General features: G+C 42.1%; 1 protein-coding gene across 13 annotated transcripts in view; it reads right to left on the bottom strand.

The window, feature by feature from the left end:
* Positions 1–13245: 13245 nt before the first annotated feature.
* Positions 13246–20749, bottom strand: part of cul2 (cullin 2) — an 80020-nt gene continuing 72516 nt past the window's right edge. For 6 of the 13 annotated variants that reach the window (XM_078233063.1, XM_078233026.1, XM_078232991.1 and 3 more), the window contains exons 19-21: positions 19281–19382; positions 17026–17142; positions 13246–14898 (exon numbers count right to left, since the gene is read on the bottom strand). In XM_078233063.1, the coding sequence (XP_078089189.1) occupies positions 14767–14898; positions 17026–17142; positions 19281–19382 (351 nt within the window). In that variant the 3' untranslated portion in view covers positions 13246–14766. The remainder of the gene's footprint in view (positions 14899–17025; positions 17143–19280; positions 19383–20749) is intronic. The other 7 variants (XM_078233018.1, XM_078232964.1, XM_078232957.1 and 4 more) reach the window with 2 other exon arrangements.

Raw genomic sequence — 20749 nt, 5'->3', positions numbered from 1 at the left:
CTTGGTGCAAGTAACATTTGTACTACGCAATGCCAGGCATCTCCAGCAAGTGAGGATCTAACCACCGCCCCATGACATTCCATTACTGCAACTACAGGAGGGAATGAACAAACTCAGTCTTCCGAGACTGTGTAGAACTTCAACAAAAACGGCTTTATTCAACATGTATGAGGTAGAGAAGAACTCGTGGTTGTAACTACAGCTTGCTTCCAAGCTACTCGACTGATCATTAGGTCTTACGTATTCTTATATTGCTTTCTTTACATTACAATGTGTTACATTTCAATTCGGTCATTAGATTGTTACTTTGAATTGGTTACATTTCTGTTTTTGATTATATTATACGGTTCCATTGTCTTGGGTGCTTCAGCTTTAATCACTTTGTGGACATCCTCTGTCCACCTGTTTACAATATCAAAGCGTTATGTTTGTCAAATTCATTTTGATGGGGTGTTAATTGTCCTATCTCCTGGATATTTGATTAAGTTTTCAGAGGCACAATGGTTCCACTAGACCTTTTGGAGCTATGATAATTGATATCAAATCTCCTATGGTTGCTGAAACCTTGGAGCGAAACCACCTGGTGTGTGACTATTTTTGTGCGGTCTGAGATATGGTTATTTGTATTTTCTCCTGTCTGCCTGCAGTGAGTGTGGAGATTACAGTGCTGTCTGTTTCACCCTTTCCATTCACTCCTCTCCCGCTGCAGCCCACACTTCCTGGATTTGCCCTACTATGACAACTGAATGTCCCAACATCCTGGTCATGACTATTAACCATGGTGGCACGGTGGTTAGCACTGCTGCCTCTCAGTGCCAGGGACCCGGGTTTGATTCCCAGCCTGGGTCACTGTGCGGAGGGTGCATGTTCTCCCCGTGCCTGCATGGGTTTCCTCCCACAGTCTGAAAGACATGCTGGTTAGGTGCATTGGGTATGCTAAATTCTCCCTCAGTGTACCCAAACAGACTTGGAGATTTTTCGCAGTGTTAGTGTAAGCCTACTTGTGACACTAATAAATAAACTTTCAACTTCAACTTTAAAACTTTGATCAAAAGTTTAAGTGGATCAGTCACATAAATATGGTGAGCATATGGTAGATCAGAGGCTGGAATTTTGCGGTACGCAATTAACCTCTTGAATCCTCAAAGCACAAGTCATAGATTGAAATCCTGGAACTTTTTCCACAACAGCACCTTCAACACTCAGCAGTGGTCACTGCAGCAGTTCAAGAAGGCAGCTCAACATTTTCTCGAAGGCAATTTGGGGTGGGTGATATTGCCAATGACTTGCACAACCCATGAATGAATAAGAAAAAACATTTTGGTTTAATACATTAGGGTATTAACAAGTTAAAAACTGCATCATCTAAAAAACACACTAGTTCGTAAGCAGAGGTATACGCATCACCACGTGTTCCTCTTGAGTTAAGACTTGAGCTCTGCAAGTTTAGTATAATATAGTTAATGAATCAAACAGGCCTTTTGTCAAGTCTGCAATTTCTGTTTTCAGGTCTGGGACGAGTTCTGATGAAAGAACAGACCTGAAATGTTACATTGTTCGGTGTAGTTGCTACACCACCATCTAGTGGGAAAGATGTAGGGAAATACGTTTTAAAAGAAAATATAGAGAGATGCAAGAATTACAGATTAGTTATAATAGGGGTTATATTTATCCAGATACGGACCAGGATTGTAGAAGTAGATAACAGCAAGAATGGAAAATTTTAGAAACATAGAAAAACTACAACACAATACAGGCCCTTCAGCCCACAAAGTTGTGCCGAACATGTCCCTACCTTAGCGATTACTAGGCTTACCTATAACCCTCTATCTTACTAAGTTCCATGTACTTATCTAAAAGTCTCTTAAAAGACCCTATCGAATCCGCCTCCACCACCGTTGCTGGCAGCCCATTCCACACACCCACCACCCTCTGAGTGAAAAACGTACCCCTGACATCTCCTCTGTACCTACTCCCCAGCACCTTAAACCTGTGTCCTCTTGTGGCAACCATTTCAGCCCTGGGAAAAAGCCTCTGACTATCCACTCGATCAATACCTCTCAACATCTTATGCACCTCTATCAGGTCACCCCTCATCCTTTGTCTCTCCAAGGAGAAAAGGCCGAGCTCACTCAACCTATCCTCATAAGGCATGCTCCCCAACCCAGGCAACATCCTTGTAAATCTCCTCTGCACCCTTTCTATGGCTTCCACATCCTTCCTGTAATGAGGCGACCAGAACTGAGCACAGTACTCCAAGTGGGGTCTGACCAGGGTCTTATATAGCTGCAACATTATCTCACGACTCCTAAACTCAATTCCTCGATAGATGAAGGCCAGTACACCATACGCCTTCTTAACCACAGCCTCAACCTGCACAGCTGCTTTGAGTGTCCTATGAACTCGGACCCCAAGATCCTTCTGATCTTCCACACTGCCAAGAGTCCTACCATTAATATTATATTCTGCCATTCTATTTGACCTGCCAAAATGAACCACCTCACGCTTAACTGGGTTGAACTCCATCTGCCACTTCTCCGCCCAGTCTTGCACCCTATCAATGTCTCGCTGCAACTTCTGACATCCCTCCACACTATCCACAACACCTCCAACCTTTGTGTCATCAGCAAACTTACCAACCCATCCCTCCACTTCCTCATCCAGGTCATTTATAAAAATCACAAAGAGTAAGGGTCCCAGAACAGATCCCTGGGGCATTCCACTGGTGACCGACCTCCACGCAGAATATGACCCATCTATAACCACTCTTTGCCTTCTGTGGGCAAGCCAGTTCTGGATCCACAAAGCAATGTCCCCTTGGATCCCATGCCCCCTCACTTTCTCAATAAGCCTTGCATGGGGCACCTTATCAAATGCCTTGCTGAAGTCCATATATCATCTACTGCTCTTCCTTCATCAATGTGTTTAGTCACATCCTCAAAAAGTTCAATCAGGCTCGTAAGGCATGATCTGCCTTTGACAAAGCTATGCTGACTATTCTTAATCATATTATACCTCTCCAAATGTTCATAAATCCTGCCTCTCAGGATCTTCTCCATCAACTTACCAACCACTGAGGTTAGACTCACTGGTCTGCAGTATGTTCCCATTCCAATAAGAAGGCACTGCTAGATCTGGTTCCTGGGAATGAAGTGGGCCAAGTGGATCAAGTGTAAGAAAAGGAACATTTAATGGACAATGATCATTGCATCACATGGTTTAGATTGACTTTAGAAGAGGACAAGAAGCAATCCAGAGTAAGAGTCAACTTCAATGGGGCAAGAATGGGTCTGACCCCAGTTGAATTGGAATCAAAGGTTTGCCAGTGTTGTGGGAAAAATCCACCAGTAGTCAAACTTCGAGATTCAGAAAATACGATTTATTAAACGGAGCCCCGGGAGATAAGGCACTTTGTTCGTAGAACACCTTTTCTCAATTGTATACCGGGAGCGGTTCATTTTTATATCCTTTACACAATGGGCATACCGGTGATTCGAACATTATCACATTGTTTAAGTGAGTACAAGTATTTAACATTTCATGAATGGGTACATTTCCCCATGTTTACAAGAGTACAAACAGGTATAGACATTTAACATTTTATGAATGGGTCTATCAATGGCTAGTTTCGTCTTGTGCAGGTGCTAATCGGTTCCCTGGCATTTATATTTCCCGCGTTCCTGTAACGTTAAGCTAGGCTCTTTGTTTAGGGGTTTCCTTATCTTAAAAGATGTTTCGACCCTTGGCTTTGACTTCCTGAGGCGTTTGTTTGCTATGAGTCACTGTCTGTACTTTGTAAGTGGTTTGTCTGTCGGGATTCTGGCTTGACGTTATTTCTGAACAGCGGGAGCCTGTGGCTGTTTTTCTGGCTTCTTTCCCAGTTAACCCTGTGTGTGCCAGGCAGCCATTTCAGAGTGTGCTTTCTTGTGTTGCCATTTTAAAGTGTACCCCCCTTGTATTTTCCCCTTTACACCAGCAAAACAGTAACTGAGCAATGGGCTGCCTTTAAAGAAAACAATTTGAGCACAGTCAAGGTATATTCCCATGAAGGGGAAAGGTAAGGCAAATAAATCTGGAGCTCTCTGGGCGATGAGTAAAATGAGATTAAGATGAGGAAGAAAAAGTGTGCTTATGACAGATATCAGGTAAATAATACAACCAAAAACCATGTTGAATATAGAAGGTTAGAGGGGAACCGAAAAAGCCAATAATAGATGCAAACAAAGAGCATGAAGAGAGACTGGTAGCGAATATAAAAGGGAGCCCACAAAGTCTTCAATATACAGTAAAAAAGTGGTAAAAGGTGTGGGTCTGATTAGGGACCAAAAGGGGGATTTATGCATGGAAACAGGAGCATAGTTGAGGTTTTTAATGAATACCTTGCATGTTTTGACCAAGGAAGAAGGTACTGTACAGGCTATGGTGTGCATATCTATGAAGGTGGCAGGAAAGATTGAGAGTGGTGAAGTATTTAACAGGCTTTATTAATGGGCCATAGCATAAAAAGCAAGGTGGTTATGCTAAACCTATATAGAAAACAGGTGCTAGATTTTAATTGGAGTATTGTATTTAGTGTAGAGAATCACACAATATGAAAAATGTAATAGGAGAATGTAAAAAAAAATCATCAGAATGATTCCAGGAGTGAGAAACTACTGTTACATAGATGGGTTGGAGCAGTTGTGGCTGTTTTCATTGGAGGAGAGTTTATATGAGGAGCAGTGTAGGGCTTTAAATTTAATTTATATTTTGTATGTTAAGGTGAAATCTCTTAGTTTCATTCAGAGGATTTTGAGAGCTGGGTGCTGGGAAGTCTGGAGCCCTGTTTATATACTTACATTTTAGTGAGGTTTTACAACTCCTGAAGTTCTGTAGTTAAGTTAAAGAAAGACAAAGGCCTGAATTTTCAGGAAAGCAAGCACTTGGTGCCCCCAGTCTGAAGGAGCCTTCTGATGGAGTCACCCTCAGCTTACCGCCCAAGATCAAAGGCAAGAACTTTTTCTGTTCCGCACCCAATTGTCATTGGGAGCCCACCATCTAAAAACTGAGGCTGGGTGGGAAATGGCTCTTAAATGGCCACTTAAAATTAAAATTCTGTCCATAAAGTTGAAAAAACTATGTTGATTTGATTTGTCACATGTATTAGTATACAATGAAAAGTATTGTTTCTTGCATGCTACACAGAAAAAGTATACCGTTCAGAGAGAAGGAAAGGAGAGAGTGCAGAATGTGTTACAGTCATTGCTGGGGTGGAGAGAAAGATCAACTTAGTGTGAGGTAGGTCCATTCAAATGTCTGATAGCAGCAAGGAAGAAGCTGTTCTGAAGTTGGTTGGTATGTGATCTCAGACTTCTGTATCTTTTTCCCGATGGAAGGTAGAACATAGAACAGTACAGCATAGAACAGGCCCTTCGGCCCACGATGTTGTGCCGAGCTTTATCTGAAACCAAGATCAAGCTATCCCACTCCCTATCATCCTGGTGTGCTCCATGTGCCTATCCAATAACCGCTTAAATGTTCCTAAAGTGTCTGACTCCACTATTACTGCAGGCAGTCCATTCCACACCCCAACCACTCTCTGCGTAAAGAACCTACCTCTGATATCCTTCCTGTATCTCCCACCATGAACCCTATAGTTATGCCCCCTTGTAATAGCTCCATCCACCCGAGGAAATAGTCTTTGAACGTTCACTCTATCTATCCCCTTCATCATTTTATAAACCTCTATTAAGTCTCCCCTCAGCCTCCTCCGCTCCAGAGAGAACAGCCCTAGCTCCCTCAACCTTTCCTCATAAGACCTACCCTCCAAACCAGGCAGCATCCTGGTAAATCTCCTCTGCACTCTTTCCAGCGCTTCCACATCCTTCTTATAGTGAGGTGACCAGAACTGCACACAATATTCCAAATGTGGTCTCACCAAGGTCCTGTACAGTTGCAGCATAACCCCACGGCTCTTAAACTCCAACCCCCTGTTAATAAAAGCTAACACACTATATGCCTTCTTCACAGCTCTATCCACTTGAGTGGCAACCTTTAGAGATCTGTGGATATGAACCCCAAGATCTCTCTGTTCCTCCACAGTCTTCAGAACCCTACCTTTGACCCTGTAATCCACATTTAAATTAGTCCTACCAAAATGAATCACCTCACATTTATCAGGGTTAAACTCCATTTGCCATTTTTCAGCCCAGCTTTGCATCCTATCTATGTCTCTTTGCAGCCTACAACAGCCCTCCACCTCATCCACTACTCCACCAATCTTGGTGTCATCAGCAAATTTACTGATCCACCCTTCAGCCCCCTCTTCTAAGTCATTAATAAAAATCACAAAGAGCAGAGGACCAAGCACTGATCCCTGCAGCACTCCGCTAGCAACCTGCCTCCAATCCGAAAATTTTCCATCCACCACCACCCTCTGTCTTCGATCAGACAGCCAGTTACCAATCCAATCGGCCAACTTTCCCTCTATCCCACACCTCCTCAGTTTCATCATAAGCCAACCATGGGGGACCTTATCAAAGGCCTTACTAAAATCCATGTATATGACATCAACTGCCCTACCTTCATCAACACACTTAGTTGCCTCCTCAAAAAATTCTATCAAATTTGTGAGGCACGACTTGCCCTTCACGAATCCGTGCTGACTATCCCGGATTAATCCGCATCTTTCTAAATGGTCGTAAATCCCATCTCGAAGGACCTTTTCCATCAATTTACCAACCACCGAAGTAAGACTAACCGGTCTCTAATTACCAGGGTCATTTCTATTCCCTTTCTTAAACAGAGGAACAACATTCGCCATTCTCCAGTCCTCTGGCACCATCCCCGTGGACAGCGAGGACCCAAAGATCAAAGCCAAAGGCTCTGCAATCTCATCCCTTGCCTCCCAAAGAATCGTAGGATACATTTCATCAGGCCCAGGGGACTTATCGACCTTCAGTTTATTCAAAACTGCCAGGACATCCTCCCTCCGAACATCTATTTCCTCCAGCCTATTAGTCTGTAACACCTTCTCTTCCTCAAAAACATGGCCCCTCTCCTTGGTGAACACTGAAGAAAAGTATTCATTCATCACCTCGCCTATCTCTACTGACTCCATACACAAGTTCCCACTACTGTCCTTGACCGGCCCTAACCTCACCCTTGTCATTCTTTTATTCCTCACATAAGAGTAAAAAGCCTTGGGGTTTTCCTTGATCCGACCCGCCAAGGACTTCTCGTGTCCCCTCCTAGCTCTCCTAAGCCCCTTTTTCAGCTCATTCCTTGCTAACTTGTAACCCTCAATCGAGCCATCTGAACCTTGTTTCCTCATCCCTACATAAGCTTCCCTCTTCCTTTTCACAAGACATTCCACCTCTTTTGTGAACCATGGTTCCCTCACTCGGCCATTTCCTCCCTGCCTGACAGGGACATACCTATCAAGGACATCCAGTATTTGTTCCTTGAAAAAGTTCCACTTTTCATTAGTTCCTTTCTCTGACAGTTTCTGTTCCCAACTTATGCCCCCTAATTCTTGCCTAATCACCTCTCCCCCAATTGTAAACCTTGCCCTGCCGTACGGCCCTATCCCTCTCCATTGCAATAACAAAAGACACCGAATTGTGGTCACTATCTCCAAAGTGCTCTCCCACAACCAAATCTAACACTTGGCCCGGTTCATTTCCCAGTACCAAATCCAATGTGGCCTCACCTCTTGTCGGCCTATCCACATATTGTGTCAGGAAACCCTCCTGCACACACTGCACAAAAACTGCCCCATCCGAACTATTTGACCTACAAAGGCTCCACTCAATATTTGGAAAGTTAAAGTCCCCCATGACAACTACCCTGTGACCCCCACACATGTCCATAATCTGCTTAGCAATTTATTCCTCCACATCTCTATTACTATTTGGGGGCCTATAGTAAACTCCTAACAACGTGACCGCTCCTTTCCTATTTCTAACCTCAGCCCATATTACCTCAGTGTGCAGATCCCCCTCGAAGTGCCTTTCCGCAGCCGTTAAACTATCCTTGATTAACAATGCCACTCCTCCACCTCTTTTACCAGCTTCCCTACACTTAATGAAACATCTATACCCCGGAACGTCCAACAACCATTCCTGTCCTTGTTCTACCCACGTCTCCGTAATGGCCACAACATCGTAGTCCCAAGTACCAATCCACGCCCCAAGTTCATCTACCTTGTTCCGGATGCTCCTTGCATTGAAGTAGACACACTTCAACCCACCTTCCTGTCTACCGGTACCCACCCTTGACCCTGATACCTTCCCCAATACCTCACCACCCTCACTGACTTCTGGACTACAACTCCTTTTCCCACTCCCCTGACAAATTAGTTTAAACCCCCCTGAAGAGCCGTAACAAATTTCCCTCCTAGGATATTGGTGCCCCTCTGGTTCAGGTGCACCCCGTCCTGTTTGTACAGGTCCGACCTTCCCCAGAATGTGTTCCAATTATCCACGTATCTGAAACCCTCCCTCCTACACCATCCCTGCAACCACATGTTTAACTGCACTCTCTCCCTGTTCCTCAACTCGCTATCACGTGGCACCGGCAACGTACCAGAGATGACCACATGTTTTGTCTTGGCTCTCAGCTTCCAGCCCAGCTCCAGAAATTCCTGCTTTAACTCCCCGTCCCTTCTCTTACCTGTGTCATTGGTACCAATGTGTACCACGACTTGTGACTGTTTCCCCTCCCCCTTCAGAATCCGGAAAACACGGTCCGAGACGTCACGGACCTTGGCATCCGGTAGGCAACATACCATCCGTGAGTCTCTTTTGCTGCCACAGAACCTCCTATCTATCCCTCTAACTAACGAGTCCCCAATAACTATTGCCCTCCCGCTCTGCCCCTTACCCTCCCGAGCCACAGAGACGGACACAGTGCTGGAGATCCTCTCACTGCGGCTCACCACTGGTATGTCATCCCCCTCAACCGTATCCAAAGCGGAAGAGAGTATGTCCGGGGTGCGTGGGGTCCTTAATTATGTTGACTGCTTTTCCGAGGCAGCAGGAAATGTAGACAGAGTCAATGGATGGGAGGTAGGATTGATGCCTAGTAGCAGACATACAGACACACAGAGAGGCAGGGAAACACATGAAACCTGTTTATTTAGTGTGTGCATACTAGACAGGGAAGGCAGAAGGTCTTATCTATTAAGAATTCCTGCAAGCATGCTGGGGAACCGAGTTTAGGCAACTTGCGTTTGCCCTGAAGTTGAAATTGAGTTTTGATTGTGCGTTTTGGGCATCTGAGAGAGATACCAGCTGAAGAAAAGCATCTCATGAATGCTCAGAGTTTTGCTGGAAATAAATTATTTGTAATTGAGCAAACCTAAGCAAGAATCATTGGTGTTGAAATAGTGGTAATTCTTCACTGGGTCTTTAAGGTTATTGATGGAATTAAAGGAATAGTGTGAATCTGATTCATTTTCTGGTGTTTGTATTGAGTTTGTTCCAACCTTTCTGTCTTGTGCAATATCATTCATTTTTCTTGTTTAATAGCCATTTTAGTCTGTGTTAAAAGTGCACTGGCAGATTTCTTGTGAATGCGTTCAGTTATTGACCACCAGTTTCTAAAAAAGTTAGATCTATCAAGCCAGGTTTCACTCTAGTAGTGAAGTATTATCAGCTGGGATTGTAACAGTTGAGAGATTTGGTGAAGGTATTTAAAGTTCTGAAGGGTCTGCAAGTAGACTGGGTGAAACTATTTGCATTGATGGAAATTCAGAACTGAGCGTAAAGACTAAGTTAATTGGCAAAAACTGGGAATATAAGGAGAAACTATGCAGCAGGTGGTTAAGATCTGGAATGCACTGCCTGAAGGCAGTAGATGCAGGTTCAACTGACAGATTCAAGAGGGAACTGGAATATCTGAAAAGAATGCACAAGGTAATGGGGGAGATGACAGGAGAGTGGCATAAGGTACATTGCTCATTTGGAGAAGCAGCACAGATATGATGAGCGGAATGGCAGAAGCTGTAATGATTGCGAAAATGCAATGTTGGGGCACCGCAGCTGGATTGTTTTCCAGGATTTAGCAGAAGATGAAGGAATAAGTCAGACAGGTTTCCAATTCTTCTTTCTAACCTGCAACTGCAGTTGGACAGTCCTTGTGGACAAAAGGCATGCGTTGTACTGACTCCCTGGTGCTGTCACTCCATTTTGTACTTACCATCTTAGCTCCAAATGAACAAAAACGATGAGGTAGCAGAAATATGCTGCAGCTTTCTCACACTAATTCGGTCATAATGTCATTCTCACTTCAGAGGGAGCACGAGAGGCAGGGAATGTCCATCAATAACCATCTTTAAAAACAAGCATCTTCAAATAATGTAGGATTATAATACTTTAAGATCCAGTATATTTAATTGTGCTGGATGTTCAAACAATCACCCGTAAGCCCGAACTCTTCAAATTCTGTCATTTGATAAAGAAAATATAGAAGTATATAAGCTTTGCGAATTTCACGCAATTGAAATATCGACGAGAAAATGAGAACATTAATTTATTTAGCATCTTTGATATTCTCAGGACATCCCAAGATGCTTCACAGGGAAGGAAATATTTTTAAAATAACAAATCATTTTACAGACTTGTGGATTATAATTTCAAACATGCAAACAGGGATAGAACAAATATGAATTCACTCTCCCCAGTGGCCAGCTGTGAATATAGAGCTTATTATTGTAAAATTGTTTGCTCATGTGAAACATAATTCAGATTTTTGAGCTCAGCACATCAGAAAATGAAGGCCTATTAAATTATGTATTTTTTTTAAGGCCACAGTAGACCAATTTATTTTAAATTGCATTCACTTTCATTTAGCAAACCCTAAATATACAGTAATCCTTAGATGTTGCAGTCCAGCTAATAAATACCCTGAATGTGGACGTCCTTTCATCTTACTGCTGGAATTGAGCTTGCAAAGATTAGTTCCGGGTGTCGCTCAGATTGCTGAAGCCTATTCTGCTGTCCAATTGTTTGTCCCCGCTCACTGGTGGTGTAGGGTTCCATCGTTGCCAACAGTCTTCTGGTTGCTCACAGGTGGCCTCGTCTTCAATAGCGAATGGATCCTGCCAGGCTTTTCAACTGCGGACAGCATGATAGCCAAATCTAATCATATTCTCATTCTATATTTGCACACATGCACTTTCACAAGTTAGCACTTGATGGTTATCAGGAAGGGGAACCCAAGATTTTTTATTTTTTTGACCATAAAAATTGATGCCAATAATAAACCTACAAATTACTGTTCCAGCTCAACTCAGTGAAAACAAACCTGGAACTCAACCAGAGCTATTTCAGCCTGTGCAGTTTAGGGTAATGTCTTTACTCACTACAACACAGGATACAAATTCAGTTTAGCCACTTCAAATAACTCGCCAAATGGAGGAAGTCAGATCTTTTGAATGCAGAATCATTTGGCCTTAGTTTTTCAAGCTGCAACTTCAATTTTGAAAGATTAACTCAACCCCAACGGATAAATTACAACTTGATATCAAAATCTAGAACGCGTCAGAGACAACCTCCTCCAATTCCCAAACTCAGCTTCATGGAGCCAACACATGTTCTTATGGAGGGAGAAGGAAAAAACAATAAAACTCAAAGGCAGAGCTCTTTCTGGTCCTTAAAAACATGAAGAGTCTCAAACAGGTGACCTTTGTTCATGGGTGCAGGTACGTGATGCAACGTAAATCGAAGAAAGATTGTGGTTTGGGAAGGGATGAAAGAAGAGAGAATGCTTTTAAAAAAAAATCTAATCATCAAAACTATTCCAAACATTGAATTCCCTGAAACTGCTCGTATAAGATGGCATCAGTTGTAGCTTCCAGTCTGGTCATTGTTTCAATCAATTAAGTTTTGCCTTCTCCGAATGACTGCCCCAAAATTGCTTAGTTGAATCCTACCCATTGCTTCAATACAAATGGCTGCTGGGTTTCGAGAAGTTGCAGATCAGTATCTCGAGGTAACAGATGGTTACAAGCCATTAAAAAAAATTGGGGTAAAACTGTTTCAGCAATTTAGCAACTCTTTTCTTCACAAGAATAAGGAATTAATCCAGGTATGACAAAATACTTTTTATATCACAAGAGTGTTTTGATACCTTGAAAGCAACTGAGGCGTTTCTGAATCCTCTGTTGTGCAGCAGAGCTTGAATAAAACAGGACAGTTTTGCCCTCCAAAAACTACAATCTGCTCATCAGCAGCCAAGTCGCACTTGCCTATTTAATACTGATCAAAATCTGACTGATTTCATGAAATGGAAGTAATAGATCTTACAGTAAGCAATAAAGTTCACTTTATATTTTGCTCATTCTACACCTCATGGCAGGATAATTTGAAGCAAGGACTACAATTAAAAGAATTACATTGCATGTGTAAATGACAGCAAGAAAGTAGAAGATAATTTCTTTACAAAAAAGTTAGATGTGCAAATATCATTTGGTTATACAAACAATTTAATTCCTGAGACATTCCTCAGTCTATATTCAGGATGCAAATAAAGCATCATATAATTAAAAAAAATATCCAAGCAACTGTTTTGCACTAAAACAGAAATGATGGGGTGAATTGTAACAGGGGAAGGGTATGGGGCAGCAGGGAAAACCCCCTTGTGTCAATCAGCGTAAGGCTCAAGTCTCATTTGAGTAACAATGGGACAGTCTCCAGCCCTTAACTGGCTGCAGTGATGCTCCGGCTGGAGCAAAGGAATGGTCCCCAAATGAAATTAGAATGGTGTTGAGGGGAGTAGCCATATCAGCCCGAGGAGGTAAAGGCAAGGTCAGAGATGAGGAGGCCCAAAGACTCTTGGCCTAGACCGAGGGGAGCACTCCTGCTCCTCGTGGCCGACCATCATTCTACAGGAAAGTTCATTTTTGTAAGTTGCTGCAGTCTGTTCTGACCACTCCAGTTTGCCAATGGCATTGGGCTCCTCCTCAGTCTCCTGGATCTGGAAATTGAAATGCTGCTTTAGCCACCAGTGACTTAAATCAAGCTGCGGCTTTCCAATGGAAATAGGCTCTTGGCCTTTCTGGGATAAAGGTGCTCGCTCTCTGGTAAATTACGACAAGGCTGGGGACCAGGGCGAGGGTGGATGCAGCCAGAGCCGTCTTAAGTTGATGGGCTCAAATTAGCATACTTGTTTAAAAAGACAAAAGTACTAGATTACATTCAGATTTTAAACTGCATTTACAACAATTTTTTTCTTTTACACAGGCAAGAACAGCCAAACTCAAACTGTAGTAAAACAGTTTTATTCCTCACTATTCCAGCTGCACTTGGCTACTGGTAATACAAAGGTCACACCAAACAGTTAAAAAATAAAATAAGTCTTTAAAAGAGATTGCGGACACTGTTGGTAATAATGGAGATAGCCAATCCTCTTAAAAACCTACAACTGTCAACACCATGCAGAGCTGAAGTCTGCCAAGACTTCAAGCACACTAGTCATTTAACAGACCAGCCACCTGACCTCATTCGATCAAATAAGTTAACAAGTTAAAAACATTTTCATGCAAAGTTCCTGATTTAACAAGTGGCAGATTCACCTTTTGCTGGATGTTAATAATAGATATCTATAATTTCATTAGATATATTTATCTACGCAGAATTTTTTTTAAAAGGAAGTTTGGTGTTGCTAAACAGAAATCAGATCAGAACTGCTTTGACAGGATCATTCTTGTGGATTATGTATAATCGTTGAAAAACGATCAGAAAGCGGGGAATGCCAGGGCGACGGCTTCCCAGCTCAATGTGCTCTCAGTCTCAACTGCATCCATGGGTGGTGGGAGCCAGTCACTGCCCCATTGGAAGGAAGGTTTGGGGGGGGGGGGGGTCGGAGCCCAAAAGATTGGACCATTCTAGCTGATTCAGATTGATAGCAGCAGCACCCGCAGAGACCTCCTCCTCTCTGCCATGGCTGCTGTATGACCAGGTTTCTTTTCCTGTTTAAACTCCACCATCAATTGGTTATGTATAATATGTTAGATTTTTTTTTTAGATGTGGAGTCGACTCGGGCAGAAATTATGAAAACATTACTAAAGCCATGACCATTTTCACTGGCTCAAAAGACAACCACCCCCTCCCGAAAAAAAAAACTGCAGCATTCAGACTGAATAATTAAGGCTTAGGAGGAGTTCTGACAATCATCAATGCACACGAGAAACACTGAAAGAAATCAATCTGAAAAAAATCCCTTTAATGGAAGTGCAAACTGGTATAGACATTCCCCATGTTCCTGTAGTGACAGTTCAGGAAAACTTCTGTATTTTGATGTACATAGATTCGTTCATCTGGGCGATCTGCAGAGAACACTGATGTAATGGTCTAAGTTCACTGAAACCTACATATACCTCGGGTAGTATACAGGCTTTATTATGTGAAGGAACAAGTGCCATATGTTTTCTGCAGTCTTGGATGAAAAATTTACAGTGTAAACACAATTATTTTATCCGCCATGTTACAGTGTTTAGTCTTAAATTACGTTTTAAAATATATCAACTGCACCTGTGAGATAAACATGGCACCAAAGCACTCCCCCATTACAGCAATGTGGCGATGACGAGTTGGGATATCTATAGGCATTGACACTTGCAATGTGGCACTGGTTCGGCTGTAAACAGCAGAGAAAGGGCTGCCAGGTGATGGACTGAAGAACCTGGTGGAGGCACAACTCTGCTTCATCTCACAGGAACATATCAGTGACACAGCAGGTCTTTGCACCCATACTTGGACAAAGCCAAATACCAACAGCTTGCATCATGCTACATAACTGTACTCGTCTGCTGAGGTCTGGCTACGCTCAATATATTGTTTGTCAATGAGAACTTCAATGCACTTCTTGATCATGCTGATACTAGGGTTGAATCTTGCTCTTGATTGGCTTATTACCTGTTGAGAAGTGAACAAGTGTTAGGAAGTCTTCAATACAATCAAGAAATATAATCTCTCTGAAGAGATGGTAGAAAAAGTAAATAAAACAAAGTGTTGCCTACGAACAGCAAGCTAATAATCTTCTGAACAAAAACGTTTTTTGCACTGAAATGGTAATCTACATTTCTCCTTCAAATACTGACCGACCAGTTGTTTATTTCTAGCATCTTCTTATTCTTAGCTTTACCTCAGATTTGCATTTCCCTCTGCAAAATAAATTTCTCAAGGAAAGTTCTTATATTTCATCTAGTGCCTTTCATGACTTCAGAACATCCCAAAGTAGTTCACAACCAATGAAGTTCCTTTGGGGTGTATTTACTGCTGTAATGTTGAGAAACATGGCAGCCAACTTGCATGACGCAAGGTCCCATAAACAATAAAGAGATTATGCCACTAGCTTTTCTTTTTGCATTGCTAGCTCAGGGGTTTAGCTGGTTAACATGATCATCACAATGCAGCATGAATGATAGGAAATTAGTATGTGGCTGTAATTCCCGATCTCAGATGGACCAATGAGAAAAAGCCAGAGCAAAGGCCAGAAGCTTGCCTACTTTATGATGAAGAAAACCGTCCAGATCTTTGCAAGAGCAGCAATCATCATCATTCACTCAAACTTCCCCGACTTGATGCTACTCCGCATTTCTTCCGGGAATTTCTGAGCCCAGTTTTTTCAGAAATGTGAAGCATATCGTCCCTCGGAGAGTTCTGCCGAAGCAGAACAGAGTTAGCAAGATGGACATGCCCCTTTTTTACGACACTGTCAGCTGTAAAGTTTAACGGTCCAGTTTGAATATTAGTGAATGGGAGAGTCATGAATGAGTGAATGGGTAGGATGATAGGGTGGGTAGCTTAGCGAGTTAAAGTGTGTTGTGGGGGGGGGGGGAATGATATGGGTGGGTGGTTGGTTGGAGGCTCATGAAGTCGAGGGCTAGTTGGGTCAGTGGGAGCAGTTGGGAAGGGGTGATCGAGGGTCAGTTCTATAGTTACTCTGGAGTTAGACCAGGTTCTAAGTTGTCTAACATTTCCTGGGTAGCTATTCAGGTCAGTACTGTGAACTGTCCAAAGTCAGAGACATTTGCAGAAGTTGAAACTTCTGATCGGGAAGCAAGTCTGGGAGTCAGGACTTCCACAGGGGTTCTGATGTGCATCTTCAGTCATACATCCGGTCTCTGGATCGAAGATTAGAGTGGCATTAATAAGGACGAAGAGTGAGCGTGCTTCTTGGGTCTCTGGCACCAAAAGAACAGGTGAAGGGACAGGGAATCTGGAACAAGAAATGCAACTAGACCACAACCTTCAAATGGAAGAACTCGAGTATTACTGAAAGCATATGCTGAACAAAGTTACTATCTCTGTGAAAATTATACTGGGCTCTTCATGTAGTAATTTCAGAACCATTATGTACAGGGTATCAGGAATCAAGAACAAATCACTAGTGATCATCTTGAGAGGGGTTCTATATTTTATTCACACAGAACACAATGATGGCACAAGGTCCACCATTCATAATCATCTAATCCATCAGATTCTATCGGCAGCTCTCAGAAACCACGCACAGTTGCTCTATGCTTACCTGATAGAATAGGAGCATTAGAGCAGTAGTGTTCCTGTTGAAGGTTTTTGTGGGTGGGCATGTCAATTTATGTACTCAAGGCGAAGGATGTCAGTGCTGTGGAATGGAACGCTTGTCTTACTTTTGTCACCCAGTCATCAAGCACTCCCTGGTGGATTTAGGGTAGGTTAGATGAATATCTACGTTCTTTTATTCAGCCTCAACGTGCTTTTAATCCTATTTCCTATACTACTTCTGAACGGTGTGCCGACTAGGAATTCAGCGGAGACTGTCTAAATTAATTGCACGGGAACGTTTCAGAGAGTAAACACCTCCCCCCCCCCGCCCTTGCCGCCCCCTACCCATCAGCCTGGTCTAGATTTAAGTGAATGATGTTGTTCTAATCCATTTATATGGCCCCGAGTAGTAATGCATTTCAATTTACAGAGATCAAATAACTTCAATTTGTTTAACACATATAACAAATCTTATGCTTATGCTAACACTTTGGTCACCTAAAAAGAATGTTTTACCTCTTGAATAAGTGCATTGTGTCGGAGCACTTTACGTGCTTTCATGATGCGGACTATAGCAGCCTGCAGGTACATTTTCCTGTCCTCATCGACTGCACTTCTAGTTTGTTCCATCTCCTGAAAGCAATGAAGCAAAAACTAGAAACCCAACATGACTGTTTCAACAGAGTTCTGATGTGAGCTATGTTTTGTGCTTTAGTTGTGTACATGGATATATAAAAAGGATTGCATAAAGCTGTACTTAGCAAATAAAGAAACAAAACAACGCATTTCCATTTCTTAAACTAGCCAAAGAGCTTAGAAGTAGTTGTTGTTAGTACAACAGAAATAAAAAGAAAAGAAAAGCTAATACAAGTTGGAAACAGAAGCTAAACTGACCAGTTCTATTCCCTATATGCTACAACTAGAGAACGGATGTTTATTTTTTTGCAGTCCGATAACTGTTCAGTGCTACATATTGCCCATTTCCAGTCCTGAAAGTTCCGTAAGATTAAAAAAATAGGAGCAGGTGTCGGCCATTCAGCCCTTCAAGCCCATTCCACCATTCAATGAGGTCACAGCTGATGTCCCACTTCAACACTATTTTCCCCTCCTATTCCCGAATCCTTGATGATTTTAACATGTAGAAATCTATCAATCTCAGTCTTGAACATACTCAGTGACTGCTCCTTACAGCCCACTGGGGCAGAGAATTAGAAAAATTCACCACCCTTAGTGAAGAGACTCCTCCATCTCAGTCCTAAATGACCTGCCCCTTATTCTGAGACTGTGTCCCCTGGTTCTAGGCACTCCATCTGGCAATAATTCTAATGATTTTTTTCATCACTGCTTTGAGGAGTTCTGTGGTTAATTACTCATGAATTAGGAATAATAGTGTGTTTGCATCCATGAAGAGCAGGTTACAGTTATGAACATCTGATTTCCCTTGAGTCTCTCAAGTCAACCATTTGTGTACTTTCAAAGGGTATTTTTCAGATCTGACATAAACTCAATTTAAAAGATCACGGTTAGTCTAACTATGATATAGTCACCTCAATAAATGAAAGGACTACAACATTTTTTTCTTATCTTAATGATCCAACTTTGATGATGCAGACAAATACAGAATTGGAGACGAGAAAGAAAGTAGAGGTTTAATTTTAGTCGTCTGAAAACAAACTACAGACAAGGCAACACAGGCACACATACAAACACACTAGCCATTTACTGCAGCTTTTGTTAGGGATGCAAATGAGCAAGAATAAAAACCCAAGTCACTTGGACACAAACAATACACAATAGGTTTCACCAGATATTCCTCCAGAAATTGGCTCAAGGACAGAAAGCAGAGAGTAGTGACAAACAGTTGTTTTTTCAGACTGGAGAGAAGTATACAATGGTGCTCCCTACAGGTCAGTATTAGAGCCACCATTGCTCATTTTAATACTTATTCATGACCTGGACTTGAATACACAAAAGCTGGAATTTTCAGAGTCTGCAGCTGATACAAAACTCAGAATGATTGTGAACAATCAGGCTTCAGGAGGACAGCGACAAATTGGTGAAACGCGCAGACACAGAGCAGATGACACGTGATGCAAAGAACCGAGAAGTGGTACACTTTGGAAGGAAAGATGTGGGAAAGTAATATGAACTAAGTGGTGAAACTTTTTTAAAAAGGGGGTTTAGGAACAGTGAGACCTAGGGTCTCAAATCTTCAAAGGTGGTAGAAAAAGTTGAGAATGGTGCTTAAAAAAAAACCATACGAAATCCTTAGCTCTATTAAAGAAATTATGCTAAAACTTCAGAAATTACTGATTTAGGTCTCAGCTAGCCATCAATTATGGGTACCTCTCCTCATTTTTCCTACCAAAACACCAAGTTTTGATTAAGTTAATAAGGACAAACTGTTTCCAGTAAACAGAGACACATATTTCAGATGATAGACAAAAGAACCAAAGCAATTTTATTTTTCACGTCTTGTTGCTGCGATCTGGATTGCATTGCCTGAAAGAGTGGTAGAGGCAGATTCAATCGTAACTTTGGAAAAGGAATTTGATAAATATTTGGAGAAAAGAAAGTTACAGGGTTAACTTGAACAATTGCTCACTACTAAAAGCCTGTAGAGGCCTCCTGTGCTGTACCATTCCACAAAATAAAATTCAAGGTTAAACAGAATTGAAATGGAAATGTAATACTTTCTTTTCGACAACTCTTTTCAACGGGAAAATAATTGGTTTCATCAAGATGATCAGTCAAGAAAATAAACCTCATACCTGTGGCGTATCTTTCTGCATGGAAGTTGTAATTTTAAATTTTGTTCTTTTACTGCTGAAACCCATATTTAAAGAGAAAACTGAATCCAGGTCAACATCTTCCTGCAGAGGGAAACATGCATAGAATCATGACTCTCTTAAACAACAGGCAGCCAGAGTACAATCTATTTTTCTCCTGATTTTCACCCAGTCAAGTATTTTTGGCTGAGATGCTTCAAAATCTACCTGTGTTTTTACTCGAACATCTGAGCTATGATGAAATAATCTGCTGTTAGGGTGGCTTATTTCATTTAAGTTTTCTAAACTTGAAACTCAGAATTTATTCAGATTCTGTTTTTTTTTGTGCGAGCCTAGTCAGCAAATATTAACAAGCTAACCAACCATGAAGGAATCACAACCACAAAAGTGCATTATGGGTTTTTTGGGGGAGGTGGGGGGGTTAATGATTAAGAATGGAAGCCTTGGATGCTGCGCCCTGCCAGACTCCCTAGCCCAGGGGAACTGAGGATAAGTGAAGCACTCCTAACGTAACTCAGTGGCAATCAGCGAACTCAACTACAGCTTCCGAACAAACTCAGATCTTTCTGACCTTTACAATTACCCAAGATCACAGAAAGCAGCTGAGATATTACTTTTTTAAATTCATTCACGGGATGTGGGTGCCAGCATTTATTGCCCATCAACTGAGGGCATTTCAGAGTCAAACATATTGCTGTGGATCTGGAGTCATATGTAGGTCAGACCAGGTAAGGACGGCAGATTTACTTGCCTAAAAGACATCAGTGAACCAGATGGGCTTTTACAACAATAGACAATGGTTTCATGGTCTTCAGTATACTTTTAATTCCAGATTTTTATTCAATTAAAATTTCACGATCTGCAGTGACGGGATTCAAACCTGGAGCATTGCCCTGGGTCTCTGGATTACTAGTCCAGTGATAACAGCACTGCTTTGCCATATTTAAAAAAAAAATTGGACATGGACACCGCCAGCTGGGCCAGCATTTCTTGCCTATCCCTTATTGCTCTTGAGGGGGCAGTTAAGAGTAAACCACATTGCTCTGGACCTGGAGTCACACGTAGGCCAGACCAGGTAATGATGCCAGATTTCCTTCCCGAATGGACATCAGGTTTTTACAACAATTGACAATGATTTCATGGTCATTAGACTTTTAATTACAAAATAGTTATAAAACTTTTAGTTTTACAAGTACAGCATTACAAAGAACAAACAAAGAACAAAGAACAATACAGCACAGGAACAGGCCCTTCGGCCCTCCAAGCCTGCACCGATCATGTGTTCCTAACTAGACCATCCATTTGTATCCCTCTATTCCCAGTCTGTTCATGTGGCTATCTAGAGAAGTCTTAAATGATCCTAGCGTGTCCGCCTCAACCACCTTGCTTGGCAGTGCATTCCAAGCCTGTACCACCCTCTGTGTAAAATACGTCCCCCGCATATCTGTATT

This window comes from Mustelus asterias, chromosome 2 (genome assembly GCF_964213995.1).
Source record: "Mustelus asterias chromosome 2, sMusAst1.hap1.1, whole genome shotgun sequence".
Taxonomy (NCBI): Eukaryota; Metazoa; Chordata; class Chondrichthyes; order Carcharhiniformes; family Triakidae; genus Mustelus; species Mustelus asterias.
Note: the sequence above shows the minus strand (reverse complement) of the source record. Positions and strands in the feature narration are given on the sequence as shown.